Source organism: Orcinus orca, chromosome 1, assembly GCF_937001465.1.
Source record: "Orcinus orca chromosome 1, mOrcOrc1.1, whole genome shotgun sequence".
Lineage (NCBI taxonomy): Eukaryota > Metazoa > Chordata > Mammalia > Artiodactyla > Delphinidae > Orcinus > Orcinus orca.
The window spans coordinates 167,053,108-167,073,603 of NC_064559.1; the positions used below are offsets into that span (position 1 = coordinate 167,053,108).

Here is a 20,496-nt window from a genome sequence, read left to right on the forward strand (position 1 = left end):
AAAAGAGTGACGATCCCGTTGTAAATGGAGTCCGTGGACGCTGCCCTCTCCAATATCACCGTTACTCTTCTTATTGTTGAATCTGGCAGGACCTTGCTGTCCTTATGGGCCTCCATCTCCAGGCACAGATGACCACCCCTTTCTTCTCAAAGTGACCTTTCCATTGGCTCCCGGGACCCCTCCCCAACCTCTCGCTGGTTCTGTCCCACTATGCTTGACTGATTTCTCTTCCCCCATCATCCCTAAAGTCAGTGGTCTCCAAAGGTCTACCTCCACCCCCTTCTCTCTTTGCCTTGGGCAGGAAATGGTGCTCACACCTTCATGTTTGGTCCGGAGCCCCAGACCTCTCTATATCTAGTTCCTTCCTGGACAGCTCTTCAGGGATGACACAGAGCCCCCAGGACTCCAGGAGGCCTGAACCAAACTCCCTCCTGACCTGCTGCTTGCTTCCCAGATTCCCTCCATCTGCCCACCTGGGCATCCTTCCAGTCACTCCTACACACATACACTCGAGTCAGTCAACAGGGACCCTGCTGGATTTCTCTGTGCACCTCTCTAAGCCCAAGTCCCTGTGCACATTACAGGTAATTCTTGGACTCATTTAAACTCCAGGGTCCCTGAAATAGGGACAGTCTCTAACTGCCTTCCCACACTGGGGCCCACAGAACACCCTCTGTGCCAGGTGGTGACTCAGTCCCTTCCCTGTGGACTCAGGAGTGGCCTGCAGCAACCCAGGCCAGCATGCCAGGCCTATCCCTTTCTTTTCATTTTATTTTCCTACCAACTTCCCCTGCCTTTTTTCTTTTTTTTTGAATTTTTAAATTTTATTTAATTTATTTTTTTATACAGCAGGTTCTTATTAGTTGACTATTTTATACATATTAGTGTATTCATGTCAATACCAATCTCCCAATTCATCACACAACCCCCCTTACCACCACTTTCCCCCCTTGGTGTCCATACGTTTGTTCTCTACATTTGTGTCTCAACTTCTGCCCTGCAAACCAGTTCATCTGTACCATTTTTCTAGGTTCCACATACATGCGTTAATATACAATATTTGTTTTTCTCTTTCTGACTTACTTCACTCTGTATGACAGACTCTAGCTCCATCCACGTCTCTACAAATGACCCAATTTCGTTCCTTTTTATGGCTGAGTAATATCCCATTGTATATATGTACCACATCTTCTTTATCCATTCGTCTGTCAATGCACATTCAAGTTGCTTCCATAACCTGGCTATTGTAAATAGTGCTGCAATGAACATTGGGTGCATGTGTCTTTTTGAATTATGGTTTTCTCTGGGTATATGCCCAGAAGTGGGGTTGCTGTGTCATATGCTAATTCTATTTTTAGTTTTTTAAGGAACCTCCATACTGTTCTCCATAGTGGCTGTATCAATTTGCATTCCCACCAGCAGTGCAAGACGGTTCCCTTTTCTCCACACCCTCTCCAGCATTTGTTGTTGTAGATTTTCTGATGTTGCCCATTCTAACTGGTGTGAGGTGATACCTCATTGTAGTTTTGATTTGCATTTCTCTAATAATTAGTGATGTTGAGCAGCTTTTCATGTGCTTCTTGGCCATGTGTATGTCTTCTTTGGAGAAATGTCTATTTAGGTCTTCTGCCCATTTTCGGATTGGGTTGTTTGTTTCTTTAATATTGAACTGCATGAGCTGTTTATATATTTTGGAGATTAATCCTTTGTCCGTTGATTCGTTTTCAAATATTTTCTCCCATTCTGAGGGCTGTCTTTTCGTCTTCTTTGTAGTTTCCTTTGCTGTGCAAAAGCTTGAAGTTTCATTAGGTCCCATTTGTTTATTTTTGTTTCTATTTCCATTACTCTAGGAGGTCGATCAAAAAGATCTTGCTGTGATTTATGTCAGTGTTCTTGCTATGTTTTCCTTTAACAGTTTTATAGTGTCTGGTCTTACATTTAGGTCTCAAATCCATTTTGAGTTTATTTTTGTGTATGGTGTTAGGGAGTGTTCTAATTTCATTCTTTTACATGTAGCTGTCCAGTTTCCCCAGCACCACTTATTTAAGAGACTGTCTTTTCTCCATTGTATATCCTTGTCTCCTTTGTCATAGATTAGTTGACCATAGGTGCATGGGTTTATTTCTGGGCTTTCTATCCTGTTCCATTGATCTGTATTTCTGTTTTTCTGCCAGTACCATATTATCTTGATTACTGTAGCTTTGTAGTATAGTCTGAAGTCAGGGAGCCTGATTCCTCCAGCTCTGTTTTTTTCCTTCAAGACTGCTTTGGCTATTTGGGATCTTTTGTGTCTCCATACAAATTTTAAGACTTTTTGTTCTAGTTCTGTAAAAAATGCCATTGGTAATTTGATAGGGAGTGCATTGAATGTGCAGATTGCTTTGGGTAGTATAGTCATTTTCACAATGTTGACTCTTCCAATCCAAGAACATGGTATATCTCTTCATCTGTTTGGATCATCTTTAATTTCTTTCATCAGTGTCTTATACTTTTCTGCATACAGGTCTCTTGTCTCCCTAGGTAGGTTTATTCCTAGGTATTTTGTTCTTTTTGTTGCAGTGGTAAATGGAGTGTTTCCTTAATTTCTCTTTCAGATTTTTCATCATTAGTGTATAAGAATGCAAGAGATCTCTGTGCATTAATTTTGTATCCTGCAAATTTGCCAAATTCATTGATTAGCTGTAGTAGTTTACTGGTGGCATCTTTAGGATTCTCTATGTATAGTATCATGTCATCTGCAAACAGTGACAGTTTTACTTCTTCTTCTCCAATTTGTATTCCTTTAATTCTTTTTCTTCTCTGATTGCCGTGGCTAGGACTTCCAACACTATGTTGAATAATAGTGGTGAGAGTGGACATCCTTGTCTTGTTCCTGATCTTAGAGGAAATGCTTTCAGTTTTTCACCATTGAGAATGATGTTTGCTGTGGGTTTGTCGTATATGGTCTTTATTATGTTGAGGTAGGTCCCCTCTATGCCCACTTTCTGGAGAGTTTTTACCATAAACAGGTGTTGAATTTTGTCAAAAGCTTTTTCTGCATCTGAGATGATCATATAGTTTTTATTCTTCAATTTGTTAATATGGTGTATCACATTGATTGATTTGCATATATTGAAGAATCCTTGCATCCCATGGATAAATCTCACTTGATCATGGTGTATAATCCTTTTAATGTGTTGTTGGATTCTGTTTGCTAGTATTTTGTTGAGGATTTTTGCATCTATGTTCATCAGTGATATTGCTCTGTAATTTTCTTTTTTTGTAGTATCTTTGTCTGGTTTTGGAATCAGGGTAATGGTGACCTCATAGAATGGGTTTCAGAGTGTTCCTTCCTCTGCAATTTTTTGGAAGAGTTTGAGGACAGGTGTTAGCTCTTCTCTAAATGTTTGATAGAATTCACCTGTGAAGCCATCTGGTCCTGGACTTTTGTTTGTTGAAAGATTTTTAATCGCAGTTTCCATTTCATTACTTGTGAGTGGTCTGCCCATATTTTCTATTTCTTCCTGGTTCAGTCTTGGAAGGTTATACCTTTCTAAGAATTTGTCCATTTCTTCCAGGTTTTCTATTTTATTGGCATAGAGTTGCTTGTAGTATTCTCTTAGGATGCTTTGTAGTTCTGTGGTGTCTGTCATAACTTCTCCTTTTACATTTCTAATTTTATTGATTTGAGTCCTCTCCCTCTTTTTCTTGATGAGTCTGGATAATGGTTTATCAATTTTGTTTATCTTCTCGAAGAACCAGCTTTTAGTTTTATTGATCTTTGCTATTGTTTTCTTTGTTTCTATTTCATTTATTTCTGCTCTGATCTTTATGATTTCTTTCCTTCTGCTAACTTTGGGTTTTCTTTGTTCTTCTTTCTCTAGTTCCTTTAGGTGTAAGGTTAGATTGTTTATTTGAGATTTTTCTTGTTTCTTGAGGTAGGCTTGTATTGCTATAAACTTCCTTCTTAGAACTGCTTTTGCTTCATCCCATACGTTTTGGATTGTCGTGTTTTCATTGTAATTTGTCTCTAGGTATTTTTTGATTTCCTCTTTGTTTTCTTCAGTGATCTCTTGGTTATTTAGTAACATATTGTTTAGCCTCCATGTGTTTGTGATTTTATGTTTTTTTCCCTGTAATTGATTTATAATCTCATACCATTGTGGTCAGAAAAGATGCTTGATATGTTTTCAATTTTCTTAAATTTACTGAGGCTTGATTTTGTGACCCAAGATGTGATCTATCCTGGAGAATGTTCCATGTGCACTTGAGAAGAAAGTGTAATCTGCTGTTTTTGGATGGCATGTCCTATAAATATCAATTAAATCTATTGGGTCTATTGTGTCATTTAAAGCTTGTGTTTCCTTAGTAATTTTCTGTTTGGATGATCTGTCCATTGGTGTAAGTGAGGTGTTAAAAGTCCCCCACTATTACTGTGTTGCTGTCGATTTCCTCTTTTATAGCTGTTAGCAGTTGCCTTATGTATTGAGGTGCTCCTATGTTGGGTGCATATATATTTGTAATTGTTATATCTTCTTCTTGGATTGATCCCTTGATCATTACGTAGTATCCTTCCTTGTCTCTTGTAACATTCTTTATTTTAAAGTCTATTTTATCTGATATGAGTATTGCTACTCCAGCTTTCTTTTGATTTCCATTTGCATGGAATATCTTTTTCTGTCCCCTCACTTTCAGTCTGTATGTTTCCCTAGGTCTGAAGTGGGTCTTTTGTAGACAGCATATAGATGGGTCTTGTTTTTATATCCATTCAGCGAGCCTGGGTCTTTTGGTTGAAGCATTTAATCCATTCACATTTAAGGTAATTATTGATATGTATGTTCCTATGACCATTTTCTTAATTTTCTTGGGTTTATTTCTGTAGGTCCTTTTCTCCTCTGTGTTTCCCACTTAGAGAAGTTCCTTTAGCATTTGTTGTAGAGCAGGTTTGGTGGTGCTGAATTCCCTTAGCTTTTGCTTGTCTGTAAAGCTTTTGATTTCTCCATCGTATCTGAATGAGATCCTTGCCAGGTAGAGTAATCTTGGTTGTAGTTTCTTCCCCTTCATCACTTTAAATATATCATGCCACTCCCTTCTGGCTTGTAGAGTTTCTGCTGAGAAATCAGCTGTTAACCTTATGGGAGTTCCCTTGTATGTTATTTGTCGTTTTTCCCTTGCTGCTTTCAATAATTTTTCTTTGTCTTTAATTTTTTGCCAATTTGATTACTATGTGTCTCAGTTTGTTTCTCCTTGGGTTTATCCTGCCTGGGACTCTCTGCACTTCCTGGACTTGGGTGGCTATTTCCTTTCCCATGTTAGGGAAGTTTTCAACTATAATCTCTTCAAATATTTTCTCAGGTCCTTTCTCTCTCTCTTCTCCTTCTGGGACCCCTATAATGCGAATGTTGGTGCATTTAATGTTGTCCCAGAGATCTCTTAGGCTGCCTTCATTTTTTTTCATTCTTTTTTCTTTATTTTGTTCCATGGCAGTGAATTACACCATTCTGTCTTCCAGGTCACTTATCTGTTCTACTGCCTCAGTTATTCTGCTCTTGATTCCTTCCAGCGTATTTTTCATTTCAGTTATTGTATTGTTCACCACTGTTTGTTTGTTCTTTAATTCTTCTAGATGTTTATTCTTTAATTCTTCTAGGTCTTTGTTAAACATTTCTTGCATCTTCTCGATCTTTACCTCCATTCTTTTTCCAAGGTCCTGGATCATCTTCACTACCATTATTCTGAATTCTTTTTCTGGAAGGTTGCCTATCTCCACTTCATTTAGTTGTTTTTCTGGGGCTTTATCTTGTTCTTTCATCTGGTACAAAGTCCTCTGCCTTTTCATCTTGTCTATCTTTCTGTGAATGTGGTTTTCCTTCCACAAGCTGCAGGATTGTAGTTCTTGCTTCTGCTTTCTGCCCTCTGGTGGATGAGGCTACCTAAGAGGCTTGTGCAAGTTTACTAATGGGAGGGGCTGGTGGTGGGTAGAGCTGGGTGTTGCTCTGGTGGGCAGAGCTCAGTAAAACTTTAATCCGCTTGTCTGCTGATGGGTGGGGCTAGGTTCCCTCCCTGTTGGTTGTTTGGCCTGAGGCAACCCAACACTGGAGCCTACCTGGCTCTTTGGTGGGGCTAATGGTGGACTCTAGGAGGGCTCACGCCAAGGAGTACTTCCCAGAACTTCTGCTGCCAGTGTCCTTGTCCCCACTGTGAGCCACAGCCACACCTGCCTCTGCAGGAGACCCTCCAACAGTAGCAGGTAGGTCTGGTTCAGTCTCCTATGGAGTCACTGCTCCTTCCCCTGGGTCCCAGTGTGCACACTACTTTGTGTGTGCCCTCCAAGAGTGGAGTCACTGTTTCCCCCCGTCCTGTTGATTTGCAATCAAATCCTGCTAGCCTTCATAGTCTGATTCTCTAGGAATTCCTCCTCCCGTTGCTGGACCCCCAGGTTGGGAAGCCTGATGTGGGGCTCAGAACCTTCACTCCAGTGGGTGGACTTCTGTGGTATCAGTGTTCTCCAGTTTGTGAGTCAGCCACTAGCAGTTATGGGATTTGATTTTATTGTGATTGCACCCCTCCTACCATCTCATTGTGGCTTCTCCTTTGTCTTTGGATGTGGGGTATCTGTTTTGGTGAGCTCCAGTGTCTTCCTATTGATGATTGTTCAGCAGTTAGTTGTGATTCCAGTGCTCTCACAAGAGGGAGCGAGCGCCCGTCCTTCTACTCTGCCGTCTTCCCCCCCTGCCCTCCAGGCCTACCACTCTCAATCTCAGGTAGATAATCTATCTGGGATAGAAGGAAAATTCATATTCCTCAGGCAGATCTAATCTGTCCTTGTCACCCACCCTTTCCTGACCTTTGTGACTCCCTGGGGCAGGGCAGAAAGAGGGAAGAACCATCTAGGTGTCTCCTTTTATGCAGGGGCAGAAAACCTCCAGGTCTTCAGGAAAGCAAAGTCAAGCTGGATCTAGATCCCTGGTCCCCCAACTCCCAGGCAGGGGCAGACAGGCAGCAGGTGGGGCTCAGTCTAACATCTTCTGCTGACTCTTAATGTGCTCAAAGGTCATTTTGAAGGTGGCAGGATTTTCTGCTTGACCCGTTAAGATCCTGGGAGAGAGAGAGGAGGAGGAGGAGGGCGGGAAGGTAGGAGGGACTTTGGGAACTGTCTTCTGGGACATTTTCCTGGCCCGCCGGGGGACAACTAGGTGCTGCTAAGGCTCCTGCCTCCCATCCGATCCTAGCTCTGAGAGCCTCAGGAGACTCTGCACTGCAAGGAGTGTGGGGCATTTCCCAGAGAGGGTCATCATGGCCTACAAGAAGGGGTGCTCGAAGTGGGCCCTTGTCAGCAGTGCCAGTGTGGCTCTTGTGTTCACCATCGGGATGATCCTGTTCTTCTCGCTGCAGCAGGGCATCCTGCCAGGTAGGAGCTTCCCAGTCATGCCATCTGGTCGGCTTCCCCCATCCCTCACTCCTTGCCCCCAGAAGGTTCTGTCCTCATTGACAGCCCTGATGGCCTCCTCTCCCCTCCCTACCAAGACTCTCCTCCATCCACAGCTCTACCTGCCCCTCCCATCACCAACCCCACCAAGACTTGATTCCCAGCAGGCAGTCCCATTAACTTTCCCTTCCTTCTTTACCAGGCTTCAGTTACCTGAGGACCAATGAACCTTGGTCTTCAGCCCAGACCTCCTTCTGTGCCCCCAGATGAACATTCCTTCTTAGAGGGTCATGCAGGCATCTCATATTCAGCTGACTGAGCTGAACTTTCCCTCTCCCCTCTGCGCCCTCTCCCGGTGAAGGGTCCTCCATCCACACGGGGACCTGGGAGCAGCCTCCTCTCTTCCTCCTGCCTCATGCCTGTATCTTCTGTCCTGTGCCTCGAGGCTCTTCCTTCCCATCCTCTACCCTCCATCCCTGCCCACCATGACTTCTCAAGCCTCTGTCTCCTGCTGGACCCCTGCAGCAGCCCTCCCCCTCCCACACAGTCTCCGCTGCCAGCCTGCTCACACCAGCCCATGCTCGGTCTGCCACCAAGGAGATCTTTCCTTTTTTTTTTTTTTTTTAATTTCTATTTATTTTTGGCTGTGTTGGGTCTGCATTGCTACACGTGGGCTGTCTCTAGTTGTGGCGAACAGGGGTTACTCTTTGTTGCCGTGTATGGGCTTTTCATTGCAGGTATGGGCTTCTCATTGCAGTGGCTTCTCTTGCTGTGAAGCACAGGCTCTAGGCACACAGGCTTCAGTAGTTGCAGCACGTGGGCTCAGCAGTTGCAGCACGTGGCTCAGCAGTTGTGGCACGCAGGCTTTGTTGCTCCATGGCATGTGGGATCTTCCCGGACCAGGGCTCGAACCCGTGTCCCCTGCATTGGCAGGCAGATTCTTAACCACTGTGTAAGGAGATCTTTCTAAACGTAAACCTAGTTTGCTGTCTCCAGCACACACCCAACTCCTTTGCTGGCGCCCAAAGCCATTTACAACGGGATCACAGCCCTCTTCCCATCTTGCCCTGTTCCATTTCTCTGCATTCTGTACCAGGCCAATGGCCATTCCTTTAGGCAACCATATATTTCCTATGGTCAAACCTTTGCTTATACTGTTCTCTGTGTCTGAAATAACCTAGGCCCCTATTTTGGTCAAAGTTACACACCCATCCTTCTAGGTCTCCCTTAAACGTTCCCTTATCAGTGAACTTCCCAACATCTGCAGGCTGGTTCAGAGCATCTTTGTGCCCAGGACCCCATGTATTTCTCTCTCTCCCAGCTCTGATGAATCTGGGGTCCACCATCTCTGCTAGATGGTGTGCTAGATACTCCCCGGGGCCCAAGGAGGGTTAGTAGGATGTACGGATGAGAGTCTTGGTCTGGGGCAAGAACTGATGTTGACAGTTCCCTTCGCCTTGATTGCAGGCTGTGAGCAGGATGCGGTCTGCCGCTCCGACGCGGACATGCTGGACTACCTGCTGAGCCTGGGTCAGATCAGCCAACACGACGGCCTTCTGGTCACCTGGTACCATGCTGCCAACAGCCAGAAGGAGATGAGGGCTGCCCTCAGCAGTAAGTCCAGTTGCCAGAACTGGGGCAGGCCGGGGCAGAGGTGGAGGCAATGGAGGGAGAGCAGAGGTGGGGCTAAGACAGCACTACCTATGAGGTGGCATTAGGATTGGTATCGCCGCGTTCTTGCCATCCTCCACTTGAGAAAGTGGGGGCTCAGGGGTTAAGTGACTGGCTCAGGTTGTGCAGAGATGTCTGGTTCCAAGGTCACATCCTGCCCTTCCTCCCAGGCCTTGTCAGGAGACAGCTTCCCTGCTAAGGAGGCCTTTGTCCTCAAAGTCTAAAAAGCCAGAAGATGTTTGAGTGCCAGTGCTACCAAAAACGAGCTGTGGAAGCCTGAGCAAGTTGTGTAACTCCTGAGCCTCTGATTCAGAATGATTACGGCAGCCAGTGGGCAACCACTCCCGGTGGGGACACACACTCACATTCCACGTGGGTCTCCTGGGACTACCAGCAGCCTGTTTTGTGGGTGCCATTCGACAGGAGAAAAATGGAGGCTCAGAAAAGTTAGGTGACTTACCTAACTTCACTAATGTCACACTGTTTGAAAGTGGCTAAGCCAGCATTGGAGCACCCAGTGGTCAGCTCCCACGCTCTAAACCACTGCATTATGCCTGGCCCAGTTCAAAAGGGAAGATCACTCTTCCAGGACTATGGGGAAGCTCATTAGATCATGTTCATGTATGTGCTTGTACACTCTAAAGCAGTGACTATTCGAGATGAAAGGAAGGGTCCCCAAATTTGAGCATGCTTCAGAAAACATATTGCTAGCCCCACCCCTGGAGTTTCAGATTCAGTGGTTCTGGGGTGGGGCCTGGGAATTTGCATTTCTAATAAGTTCCCTGGTGACATTGATGTTGCTGGCCCCAGGATCACACTTTGAGAACCACTGCTCAACCAAAATCCCTCAAGTTTAGGAAAGTGAGATCCAGAGGGTCTTGTCCAAGGTCACACAGTAGGTCTGAAGCAGAGCAAGACTTAGGCGCCAGGCCTCTGGCTCTTACTCCAGCAGAGTCACCAGCAGAGAGCCTGGGAATGAGCATCTGGGAAAGGTTTGCTGAATGAATGAATGAGTCCTTAGGGAGACTTCCTGGAGGAGGCAGGCTTGGTGGTCAGCAGAGGAGAGGCCACCACAGGCTGGGTGGAGCCAGTTTGCTGCTGCTTCAGGATCGGGAGGCTAATGGCCAGACTTGGGTGATAAGAGGCCAGAGAACTCCCTGGCAAGAGGGAGGGCTCTTATCTGGCAGATAAGGCCTGAGGGAAAGCAAAGAGGATCTGCCAGCCCCAGGCTCATCCCAGGTCAGCCCTGGGGCAGCAGGTAAAGGATCAGGCCCCACCAAGTTGGGACCTTGGCCAAGAAGAAAGCTAAGGGCCCCAACCAGGCAGTGCCCAACAGCGTGGAGCATGCAGAGACACCCCTTAGCATAGCTGCAGGGGTGCGGAGGGCCCCAGGCCCAGTCTTCTCCCTGAGGGTCCTGCTAGGTCCCTGAGGTAGGTCTCTGGGAGGAGGGTGGCTCCACAACTGAGGTGGAGACCCTCCGGGGGAGCCAATGGTAGGCCAGGGTTAGGCCGGTGAAGTCACCTTGAACGTGACTGGACACCCATGTGGAGGGGAGGGGCCACAGCAAAGGCCTAGGAGGCAGACAGACTGGGTTCAAATTCTACCTTTTATCATTTACCAGAGGAGTGATTTGGGACAGGTGACTTCACCCATCTGCAGCTCAGTTTTTCCCTCTGCAAAATGTGGGCTGGTAGGGTGACCATATCATTTATCATCCAAACCAGGGCACTTTTGATAGTGAAAGAGGTCATTATTAATAATTATGCTGAAACAACAGGAATACACCAGACTCTCCCAGGCAAACGGGGACATGTGCTCACCCTAGTTAAGTGAGCTACTCCACATAAATGATAATACTTAGTGAATGCCTAACAACGGATATTTTATTATTTACTTCTGGTAAACGAGGGGACAGGGAGCACAGAGAGGTCCAGTAACCTGCCCAAGATCACACAGCTTGCAGGTGTTAGAGCTGGGACTGGAAGCTAGCAGCCTTGGGTTCAGGATCTGCACACTCAGCCACAGCGCTTTCCTGCCAGACGTGATGCATAGAGCTCCTGGCATGTGGGGGAGGGGAAGGAGTGTCTGGTAACTTCCTGTGGGCTCCCTCTGGAGAGCATCACTCCTCCCCACCTGACTGCACCCCTGAGGACCAGGACTCTTACTGTGGCTGCAGAAACCTGATCCTTTCCTCATCTCCTGTTCCTTCACACCCCCAACCAAGTGAGTTGGCCCCCCAGATTCAGCATCTGGAAGGCACACAACAGGGGTAAATGACAAGGGAGAAGACTTCGGGAGGAAGCTGGATCCAGGTGGCGATCGCAAGGAGGCAGGTCAGGTCCATCAGTCTTTAGTCCACTTCACTGAGCGTTTGCTGGGCTCCTACTCTGCACCCAGCTCAGGAGGAGGTTTAGAAATGAGTGAGAGGTGGCCCTGTGTTCAAGGGGCTCACAGTGTCTCAAGGAAGGCAGCTGGTGAAAGTCAAGCAAGGCAGCAGCATCAGAGGTTCACCGGGCCGCAGAGACCTGGGTTCCAGCCCTGGCTCCTGCCCAGCGTGCCCCCACCCTCCCCAGACTGGAACTGGCTCCCGTTAGATGGGGAAGAAGACCCCTCAGTATCCACTCTCTTTTTTTTAAGCAGTTTTTTTTTTCTTTTTTTTTTTTTTGCGGTACGCGGGCCTCTCACAGTTGTGGCCTCTCCCGTTGTGGAGCACAGGCTCCGGACGCGCAGGCTCAGCGGCCATGGCTCACAGGCCCAGCCGCTCTGCAGCATGTGGGATCTTCCCAGACCGGGGCACGAACCCGTGTCCCCTGCATCGGCAGGCGGACTCTCAACCACTGTGCCACCAGGGAAGGCCAGTATTCTTTCTCTTGAACTACCCTCTTATCTGCCCAGCTGCCCCCTCGGGCCTGGCTTCTCTGGGCCTTGATGGGCCCCAAACTCTTTGGACCCCTCTCTTTGCATTCCCAGGTAACCGAAAGTTAAGAAAAGAAAGTGCTTTGTGTTCAAGCCATAGACATAAAGGCTACCTTCATATAGCCCTTCACAGTTTACAACGTGCCTTTATGTCCATGTCCTGTAGTCACAGTCCAGGGAGGCTCATCCCCATCTGGCCAGTGAGGACTCCAGGAAGTCCAGAGCTCTGGGCAGGAGGTATAATATGAGGATGAAGTGGGACAATGCAAAGCGCCTGGCTCAGCGCTGGGGACAGCCTGGCACTCAGCTTCCTCCCCCTCCTGGAAATCCAGACACCTAGATTTTAAAGAAATCTGCAAAAATTCTCTGCGACTTTGGGCAAGCGCTATCACCTTTCTGAACCTGCGCTGGTTGACCTTAACTTTTCTATCACCCATTCATTCAGTCTTTTATCATCCAGCAAACATTTCTGAAGCTCCTTTTTTAGGCCTATTATTGTCTTGGCACTGGAAATCCAAGTGATGGGCAACATAGACCCGGATCCTGCTCCCTGACACTAACACTCAGGAAAGCTGGTGCTAAATGAGTGATTACATGGGGGCTGAGCACTCAGAGGAGAAGCTGGCAACCTAACTTAGACTGGATGTGTGGTTTAGGGATGGCCTCCTTGATATTTTAAGCCAACACCCACGGATGAGCTGGAGGTGGCCTAGTAAAGCTGTGGAGGGAAGTGTTGCCAAGACAACAGCCATGTGTAAGAGCCCAGAGAAGGGAAGACAAGATATTTGAGCATCGATACTCGAAGTGCGGGCCACGGACCCGCAGCATGGGCATCACGGGGGAGATTGTCAGACACCTTGGGCCCCACCCCAGACCTACTGAGCAGAACTTGCATTTTAACAGTTCCTGGGTGATTTGTGTGCACATTAATGTTGGAGAAACAGGAGTGGCTGGGAGCTAGAGATTGAGGGAGAGAGGGACTCGAGATGAGATGGGAAAGTTTGCCAGGCCTGGTCATGCAGGACCTCACAGACTACGGTAAGGCATTTAGCTTGGACTCTTAGGACAACGGGCAGGGACGTTTTGATTTGTTAACAGAAGTGGCACGATCAGGTACGTGTTTGGAATACTCACTCTAGTGGCCGTGTGCAGAATGGACTTGCAGGGGAGCAGAGCTCAAGTCACTAGGCTGTGAGTGTCAAACACAAGAGGCCCTCTGATGCCAACTGTCTGTGCTGGGGCAGGAGCTGAGAGCGACCCCGCCTGCCCTCCACTCCATTCCTTAGCCAGAGACCCTGGCCGGCTATTCTGGCCTGCTTCTCACGGAAAGGCCTCAGCTCCCTCCTGGACTGAACTCTCGGAACAGGCATCACACAGCCACCTGATGGAGTTAACTGTGTGCATTTAAAAGATAAAAATAACGATGCTCAGTGCTGTAAGTGTGCCGGAGATGGGCCAGCGTACGTATTTCTGGCAGGAACATGAGTCAGAAGAATTTTTCTAGACAGTAATTTGTTAGTATGGGCCTTAAAAACACCCTGCATGGCCCTGACTCAAATTCCTTGTCAGGATAAAAAATAATCAGAAAATCAGAATAAAACATGCATCATTATTTGTTAGTAGCAAAAATTTAGAAACTACTAGGATGTCTCAGGAATGGGAGAGTGGCTAACTAAAGCAGGGTGAGTGCCCTCAATCGGGTTTTTGCAGCTTTTTTTTTTTTTAATGAAACATAGAAAAGATTGTAAAAAATGTGTCACTATTGAAAGAAAAAGATTAAAATTATAAATGCAGCGTATTCCCAACTGTGTAAAAACTATAAATAGATAAAAGTGGAAGAAAATACATTAAAAAATGAACTATGATGGAAATGCTTTCCTCAAGTCAGGATGAAAAATAATCAGAAAATCAGAATAAAATATGCATCATTATTTGTTCGTAGCAAAAATTTAGAAATGTGGGCGAATATTTCTCTTTCTGCTTTTCTGTATTTTCCAAATGTTCTATAATAAATGTGTAATACTTTGATGATGAGAAAAATTGCTTTAAAAAAGGAAATGATCTGGGAATTCCCTGGCGGTCCAGTGGTTAGGACACGGCCCTCTCACTGCCGGGGCCCAGGTTCAATCCCTGGTCGGGGAACTAGGATCCCACAAGTTGTGCAGCAAAAAAAAAAAAAAAAAAAAGGAACCAATCAAGATGGAGTTTGTCCTCTTGCACAGGTGACGCTGTGGCCCTGGAGGCAGACGTCACGGTAGAAGGGCTCGGCACAGTCAATGAGACAGGGGTCCCCATCATGGCGCACCCCCCAGGCATCTACAGTGACAACACCCTACAGCAGTGGCTGGAGGCCGTGCTGGCTTCTTCCCAGAAGGGTAAGGACCTCTCTCAGCCCCTCCCCAGCTGCCCAGCCCTCTGGTCCTCAGGCCGCATGTGCAGGGGTCCTTCCACTAGGAAGCTAGTCCAGTGCTCGTCAGGAGTTGCTCGTTGCCTTGGCTTTCCAGCCCACCGCTCTAGAGGCCTGGGCTCGGGGAAGATCAGTGAGACGAGGGATATAAAAGTGCAGGGTAAGCTGCAAAGGGCCAAACATGTTTGGGCCCTGAATCCATGGAACTGGTTACAACATGCTCAAAAGCCAAATTCCACCTTCCCCTCCCATGTCTCTTTGCCAGTTATAGTCAGAATCCAGGCATCACCCTAATGTCTCTCCCTCATCCCCGCTCAGCTGCTGCACCTGCCAATTCTAACCCTGAAGCCTACCCCCTGATCCAGTCCCAGTCACATCATCTTTCTCCTGGACCTCCTTCCTCACTGGCTTCCTGCTTCCAAACTCAGCCCCTACCTGAGTGAGCTTTCCAAAATGCCAGTTGTCACGTCACTCCCCTGCTTTAACCCTCCATGGCTCCCCATTGTCCTCAGGACAAAGTGTGATCTCCTTGGCCTGTCTTGCAACATCCTGCTCTAACTTCTCAGCCTCATCTCCTGCTGTTCAGGTTCAGGTGGCTTAGGACCCTCTGAGCCTGCCTGTCCAAGAATCACAGTCCCTTTTCATCCGATGCTTGACAACCCCTGAACCTGCCCCAAGTCCCAAGCCCTTACCCGTCATCTGCTTCCTCCCCTTGATGATGGGGGACGGGAGCTCATTCCTACAGAGGCAAGTCCTTTCTCTCCAGGTTAGCTCTGCCTGTTTGAAAACCCTTCTTCACACCCAGCGAGAATCTGGTCCCTGTCTTCCCTCCCTGCCCCCAACACACATACCATACCTGCTCTCTCTGTCCCAGGAAGTCATGTCTTCTGTTTCCTTCTTCCTTGAGCACGAGGGACCAGTTCCCCAAGCCCTTGGCCCTCTCCCCACAGGCATCAAACTAGACTTCAAGAGCATCAAGGCCGTGGGCCCCTCCCTGGACCTCCTGCGGCGGCTGACTGAGGAGGGGAGAGTTCGGAGGCCTGTGTGGATCAATGCCGACATCCTGAGGGGCCCCAACATGGTCATCCCGATAGAAGTCAATGCTACACAGTGAGTGTTCGCCTCTCTGCCCCAGCTGTGTTCAATCCTCTTCTGTCAACATCTGGCACAGTAGGTGCTCAGGGGACCTTTGCTGAGTTTGCTTCCAGTCACACCATGTAGTCTGACCTCTGAGCCTTCACACGTGCTATTCCCTCTGCCTCGAATGCCTTTCCCCCATTTCCTGATGAACCTTTGCCCAGTCATTACCTGTCCCAGAAACTTCCCTGACATCCAAGGCTGCTGAGGGCCTTCACTCACACTTTCTCCTAACAGTCCTGATTTCGTTGGACTATCACCGTTGGATTACAGGTTTGTCACCCTTACTACAGTGATTATTCCTGGAGGGCAAACAGGGCCTGGTCCAGTGACAAGGGCAACAGTTGGCCTGCTAGAAAAGTCTAAAGCACTGACTCCTTCCTTAGCCCCGCATGAAATCCCAGCACTGCCACCAACCGCCCTCATGTAACACCAGCTTCATGGTGTGCTCCGGTTTACAAAGGGCCACTTAAAAGGAGAGCATACATCTGAGTTGATCTTCACATAGCAATGCCAGGTTAGGAGCATTTTTTCCTCACCATTTTGCAGATGAGAAAGCTGACAATAATTGAGGCACAATCTGTTGAATGTTTATTATGCGTCACAGGCACTGTTTTAAGTACTCTAATTGTAGAATACCACTTAACTCTTACTTGAGAATGAGGTAGGTAATATTATTTTCATTTTATTAATACAGGAAATATCTCACTGAAGTTAGATGACCTGGCTAAATCTAGTAATTGGCAGAGGAAAGATTCAAAACCAGGCCCATCTGACTCTAACCTCCACGCTCTTTACCGTCCATCCATCCATCCATCCATCTTTGCAGCCAGTCAGCCAACAATCCGTCTGTCCAATATTTATCACGATTCTCAAACTGAGGTGCATTTGGAAAGCAGCAGTTTGAAAATGTAGTCAGTGGCCCAAGATAAATAATGGTTCACCTTCTTGGAGTGAAGAAAATTACTCAATAATTTGGGGAGAGGGAGAGGGTAACATTATTTGCCTATTAAAATTTGCATTAAGGCAAAATCTGAATGAAATTTTTAAATAAAATATGAAAGTTCAGAGACTCTCACAGCTGGGAGAACCCACATCCCACACCTGGGGCTTTAGATTCCCCCGTCCATGTGGGTATGTTTACGAAGGCCTGTCCTGCCTGAAAGGATGCCATCTTTGAGAATCAAAGGGGCTGGATGAGCTGCCCAAGGTCACAGAATCAGGACCCAAACCCAGACCTCCCCAACACCAAAGTCCATGCCCTACTGTGGGACTTTGAGCAAGCCATTTCTGTTCTTTAGGACTGTGCCCTTATATCATAGATGCAAGAGATCCTGTCTCTTCTTAGCACTGTGATGGGAACCTGGGAGATGAGGAAGGGGCTCTAAAAGACCAGCATCTCTGATTCTCTGCAGGTTCCTGGCCTTGGTCCAGGAGAAGTATTCTAAGGCAACCCTGTCTCCAGGCTGGACCACCCTCTACCTGCCCCTGTTCCCAAACGGGACATATACCAGAGCCATGGTAGAGAAGATGCAGGGGCTGGTGGGAGGACTGCCACAGAAGGTCACCTTCCCTGTGCGGGCTGTCATGGTACGGGCTGCCTGGCCCCACTTCAGCTGGCTGCTGGGCCAATCTGAGAGGTGAGGACTCCCAGGCCCCTGCCACAGCTCCCACTCCCTCCAAACCCGCTCCCAGGCACTGATGCCCCCAGAAGATCCCAGAGGCTCATGGCTAGAAGGGTCTTATTGATCATCTGGTCCAACCTCTGCTGGTGCTCACATGCTCTACAATGTCCCTGCTTTCTGCTTGTATGCCTCCGGTAATGGGGAGCTCACTATCATCTGAGGCAGCCCGTCCATTGACAGACAACTCTCTGCCCGTTGGAAAGTGTCTACACTGAGACACAGTTTGCCTCCCACAGCTTCCTCCCATGGAAGCCAGCTGTTCCCTGGGGCTGCCCAGATTGCACCTATAGCCTCTGCCCCAAGATAGCTCTGTAGGGATTGAGGAAGCCCCATCCCCACCCCTGCACTCTGTCCCCAGCTGCCCCACCTTCCTCAGCCTCTCCCCACTGGAGGCCGCCCCCTTCCCCTCTTCATACCTGACCTCTAGCCCCACCCCCTGCGCCCGTCTCTTCTGTCCTTGTCTCCTTCCTAAGACAGGACCCAGAAATAGACACTCCAAATGAGGAGGCAGGGCAGTCCATCTCCCCTCCTTCTCAGCCTCTACTCTCAGTCATCGTTCCCGAGGCCTCTGTGGCTTCTTCTGCCCCCAGGAAGCAGGGTAGTGTTCCCCCCCTGCCCAGCTCGGGTCCAGCTCTGAGCACAGGAGTGGGGCTGAGGGCTGCTGGGCCCAGGCAGGCACTGAGCTGGCTCTCTGGACCCCAGGTACAGCCTGACGCTGTGGCAGGCCACCTCAGACCCCGTGTCAGTGGACGATCTCCTCTACGTCCGGGACAACACCGCCACCCACCAAGTCTACTATGACCTCTTCGAGCCTCTCCTGTCCCAGTTCAAGCAGCTCGCCAGTAGGGAGGGGTCTGGGCAGCGTGGGAAAGGGCGGTGGGGCCGGATTCTGCACAGGGCAGCACTTGGTAGACACGGCAGCAGAGTTAGGTGGGATGGGGCACTGGAAGGGGAAAATCCTAGGAGGGATGGGAGGAAGGAATCGTTTTAAGCGCCAGTTGTATGCCAGACGCCAGTACAGTATGCTAAGCTTTATAGATCTGTGAAGCAGGGATTCCATTTTACAGATAGGGAAACTGAGATTCAGAACAGTCAGGTAATTTATACAAAGTCATTCAGCTTGAACGTGGCACAGCTCCTACTGGAACCAGCAAATTCCAAACCCCATACGCTTCTCCTTGTAATACAGTTCCTCTAAGGTTTACTCTAGCATTTCAGAGAATGGCCCCTCCACTGTACCTGCTAATCAGTGATGCAGACACTACCTTGTCCAAACACCTCACTCCCCTGACTCCAAACCTAGGACAGCCTGCAGTTAGGCCATCTCAAAGGGGACCCATCAGACCCAACATTCCTGCCTTGGGAGCCATCTTGGTGAGGGGGACGAATACCAGCTTTGGGGCCAGACGGACCTGGCTCCATCAGGTTCCAATCCCAGCAACCCTGCCTACTGGCTGTAGGACCTTGGGCAAATCACCTGTAATCTAGAAAACAGGGAATTACAGCTCCCAGGAAGCTTGCTGTGAGGCTTAGAGAGGATGCGCGGTGCACAGAAGGGCTCTTCATCCTGGCAATTTGCCCCACAGTGAACGCCTCACGGAAGCAAAGCTACTACACGGGAGGCAGCCTGATCCCCTTTCTCCAACTCCCTGGGGATGAGGGTCTGAGCGTGGAGTGGCTGGTTCCTGACATCCAGGGCAACAGGAGCACAGCGACAGTGCGACTCCCAGGTAAGGTCCACCTGCAGCCCCTGTGCTCCTAGCTCAACCACAAGTTTCCTACACTTGGGGAAGCTGCCTCAGATCTCCGTTACCATAGCAACATGGCTGCAAGGTAGGGAGTACAGCGCTGTCACAAGTGCGGGGCTCCGGGCCTTCAGCACCTGTGAGCCCTCAGTCACAACACGCTGCAAGAGAGGTGGACATGGGCCCCAGGGCTGAGCCACAGGCAAGGGCCCAGAGCCGAGCTAGCAACTCATTGTATCATTCTGACGAGCCCCGGGCACATTCACAAAGCAGCCCTTCCACCTGGAACCCAGATCTGATCGACAGATCCCATTGCCCCGCTGCTGCCTCCATTGCCTCTTCCAGACAGAGAAGGCATGATCCTGCTGGAAGCTGGCCTCCTGGAGCCTGCAGCTGGGGACCCCGTGCCCATCGTACGTGCCCCAGATGGCCGTGTCCTGACACTGGAGTTCTGCCTGCTGCAGCTGGCCACGCGCGCCAGACGCTGGGGCATCCACGTGCACATAGCAGAGCCCACGGCCCTCCGGCCATCCCTGGCCACACTGGCCACCCTCTCCACCCTTGGCCACCTGCCTAGGCCTGTGTGGGTCGGGGCCACAATCTCCCACGGGAGTTTTGTGGTCCCTGGCTACGTGACTGGCAGGGAGCTGCTTACAGCTGTGGCCGAGGTTTTCCCCCATGTGACGATGGCACCAGGCTGGCCCGAGGAAGTGCTGAGCAGTGGCTACAGGGAACAGCTGCTCACAGATATGCTGGAGCTGTGCCAGGGCCTCTGGCAACCCGTGTCCTTCCAGCTTCAGGCTGGGCCGCTGGGCCAGAGCGCGGCTGGAGTCGTGGCCCGGCTGTTGGCAGCCTCCCCCCGGGCCACTGTCACAGTGGAACACAGCCCCGGCTGGGGCAGCTATGCATCTGTGCGGGCAGTGCTGCTGGCAGCCAGGGCCGTGGAGAGGACCCGAGTCTACTACAGGCTACCCCAGAGTTCCTACCAAGACTTGCTGGTGGATGTTGGCAGAAAGTGACCACCCAGGGGAGCTGGGCTGGTGGAGCCCTGGGTCCGGGTTTCCCACGGGGGTGGCAGGAAGGAATAAATGCCTCTGCCTCCGTCGGTGCCCTGCGTGTGTGTCCTCAGGGCAGCATGGAGTGGGAGGTGGGCGTGAGGTGGCCGCTGAAGATCCCTAGAGGGTCTGGAGGCTGGGGGCCAGATCGTTGCGGTTGTCCAGGAGGAACTGCTCACAAGCCTTGAAGGTGGTGTAGAACGCAGACGAGAGGCCAGTCACGTTGGTGGTCACGTACTTGAGAAAGCCTGGGGTGGCCTGGTTATAGTAGGACACCTGCAGGATGGGAAGCCACACTCAGGGAGGCGGGGCAGTGGGAGGGGTGGGAGCTGAGTGGACGTGAGGCGGGCGGGAGGCAGCCTGGTCGCCTGCTAGGAAGGCACTTGAGGCCTTAGAAGACTGCGTGACTGGCGGGTGTGACCTCCTCCACCCCTCCCCCCCACCCCGGGTGCTGACAGCCCTGGCTTCCCT

The 20,496-nt window shown here is 49.3% G+C and overlaps 2 protein-coding genes across 5 annotated transcripts in view; one reads left to right on the forward strand and one right to left on the reverse strand.

The window, feature by feature from the left end:
- Positions 1-8,553: 8,553 nt before the first annotated feature.
- FAM151A (family with sequence similarity 151 member A) lies at positions 8,554-19,989 on the forward strand. Its single transcript, XM_004273905.4, has 7 exons — positions 8,554-9,022; positions 14,219-14,371; positions 15,354-15,513; positions 16,956-17,180; positions 17,928-18,067; positions 18,812-18,955; positions 19,316-19,989. Exons 1-7 carry the CDS (start codon positions 8,845-8,847, stop codon positions 19,987-19,989), a joined length of 1,674 nt encoding a protein of 557 aa, XP_004273953.4. The 5' UTR covers positions 8,554-8,844.
- The window catches only part of ACOT11 (acyl-CoA thioesterase 11), a 69,166-nt gene continuing 66,911 nt past the window's right edge, over positions 18,242-20,496 (reverse strand). For all 4 annotated transcript variants that reach the window (XM_049710961.1, XM_033435431.2, XM_004273810.3 and 1 more), the window contains exon 16: positions 18,242-20,301. In XM_049710961.1, the coding sequence (XP_049566918.1) occupies positions 20,146-20,301 (156 nt within the window). In that variant the 3' untranslated portion in view covers positions 18,242-20,145. The remainder of the gene's footprint in view (positions 20,302-20,496) is intronic.

Bases quoted from the DNA above. Each gene is read 5' to 3' on its own strand.
- FAM151A (XM_004273905.4), top strand. From the start codon at position 8,845: ATGTTGACAGTTCCCTTCGCCTTGATTGCAGGCTGTGAGCAGGATGCG. The intron at 9,023-14,218 runs GTAAGTCCAGTT...CCTCTTGCACAG, and splicing joins GATGAGGGCTGCCCTCAGCA to GTGACGCTGTGGCCCTGGAG. The intron at 15,514-16,955 runs GTGAGTGTTCGC...GATTCTCTGCAG, and splicing joins ATAGAAGTCAATGCTACACA to GTTCCTGGCCTTGGTCCAGG.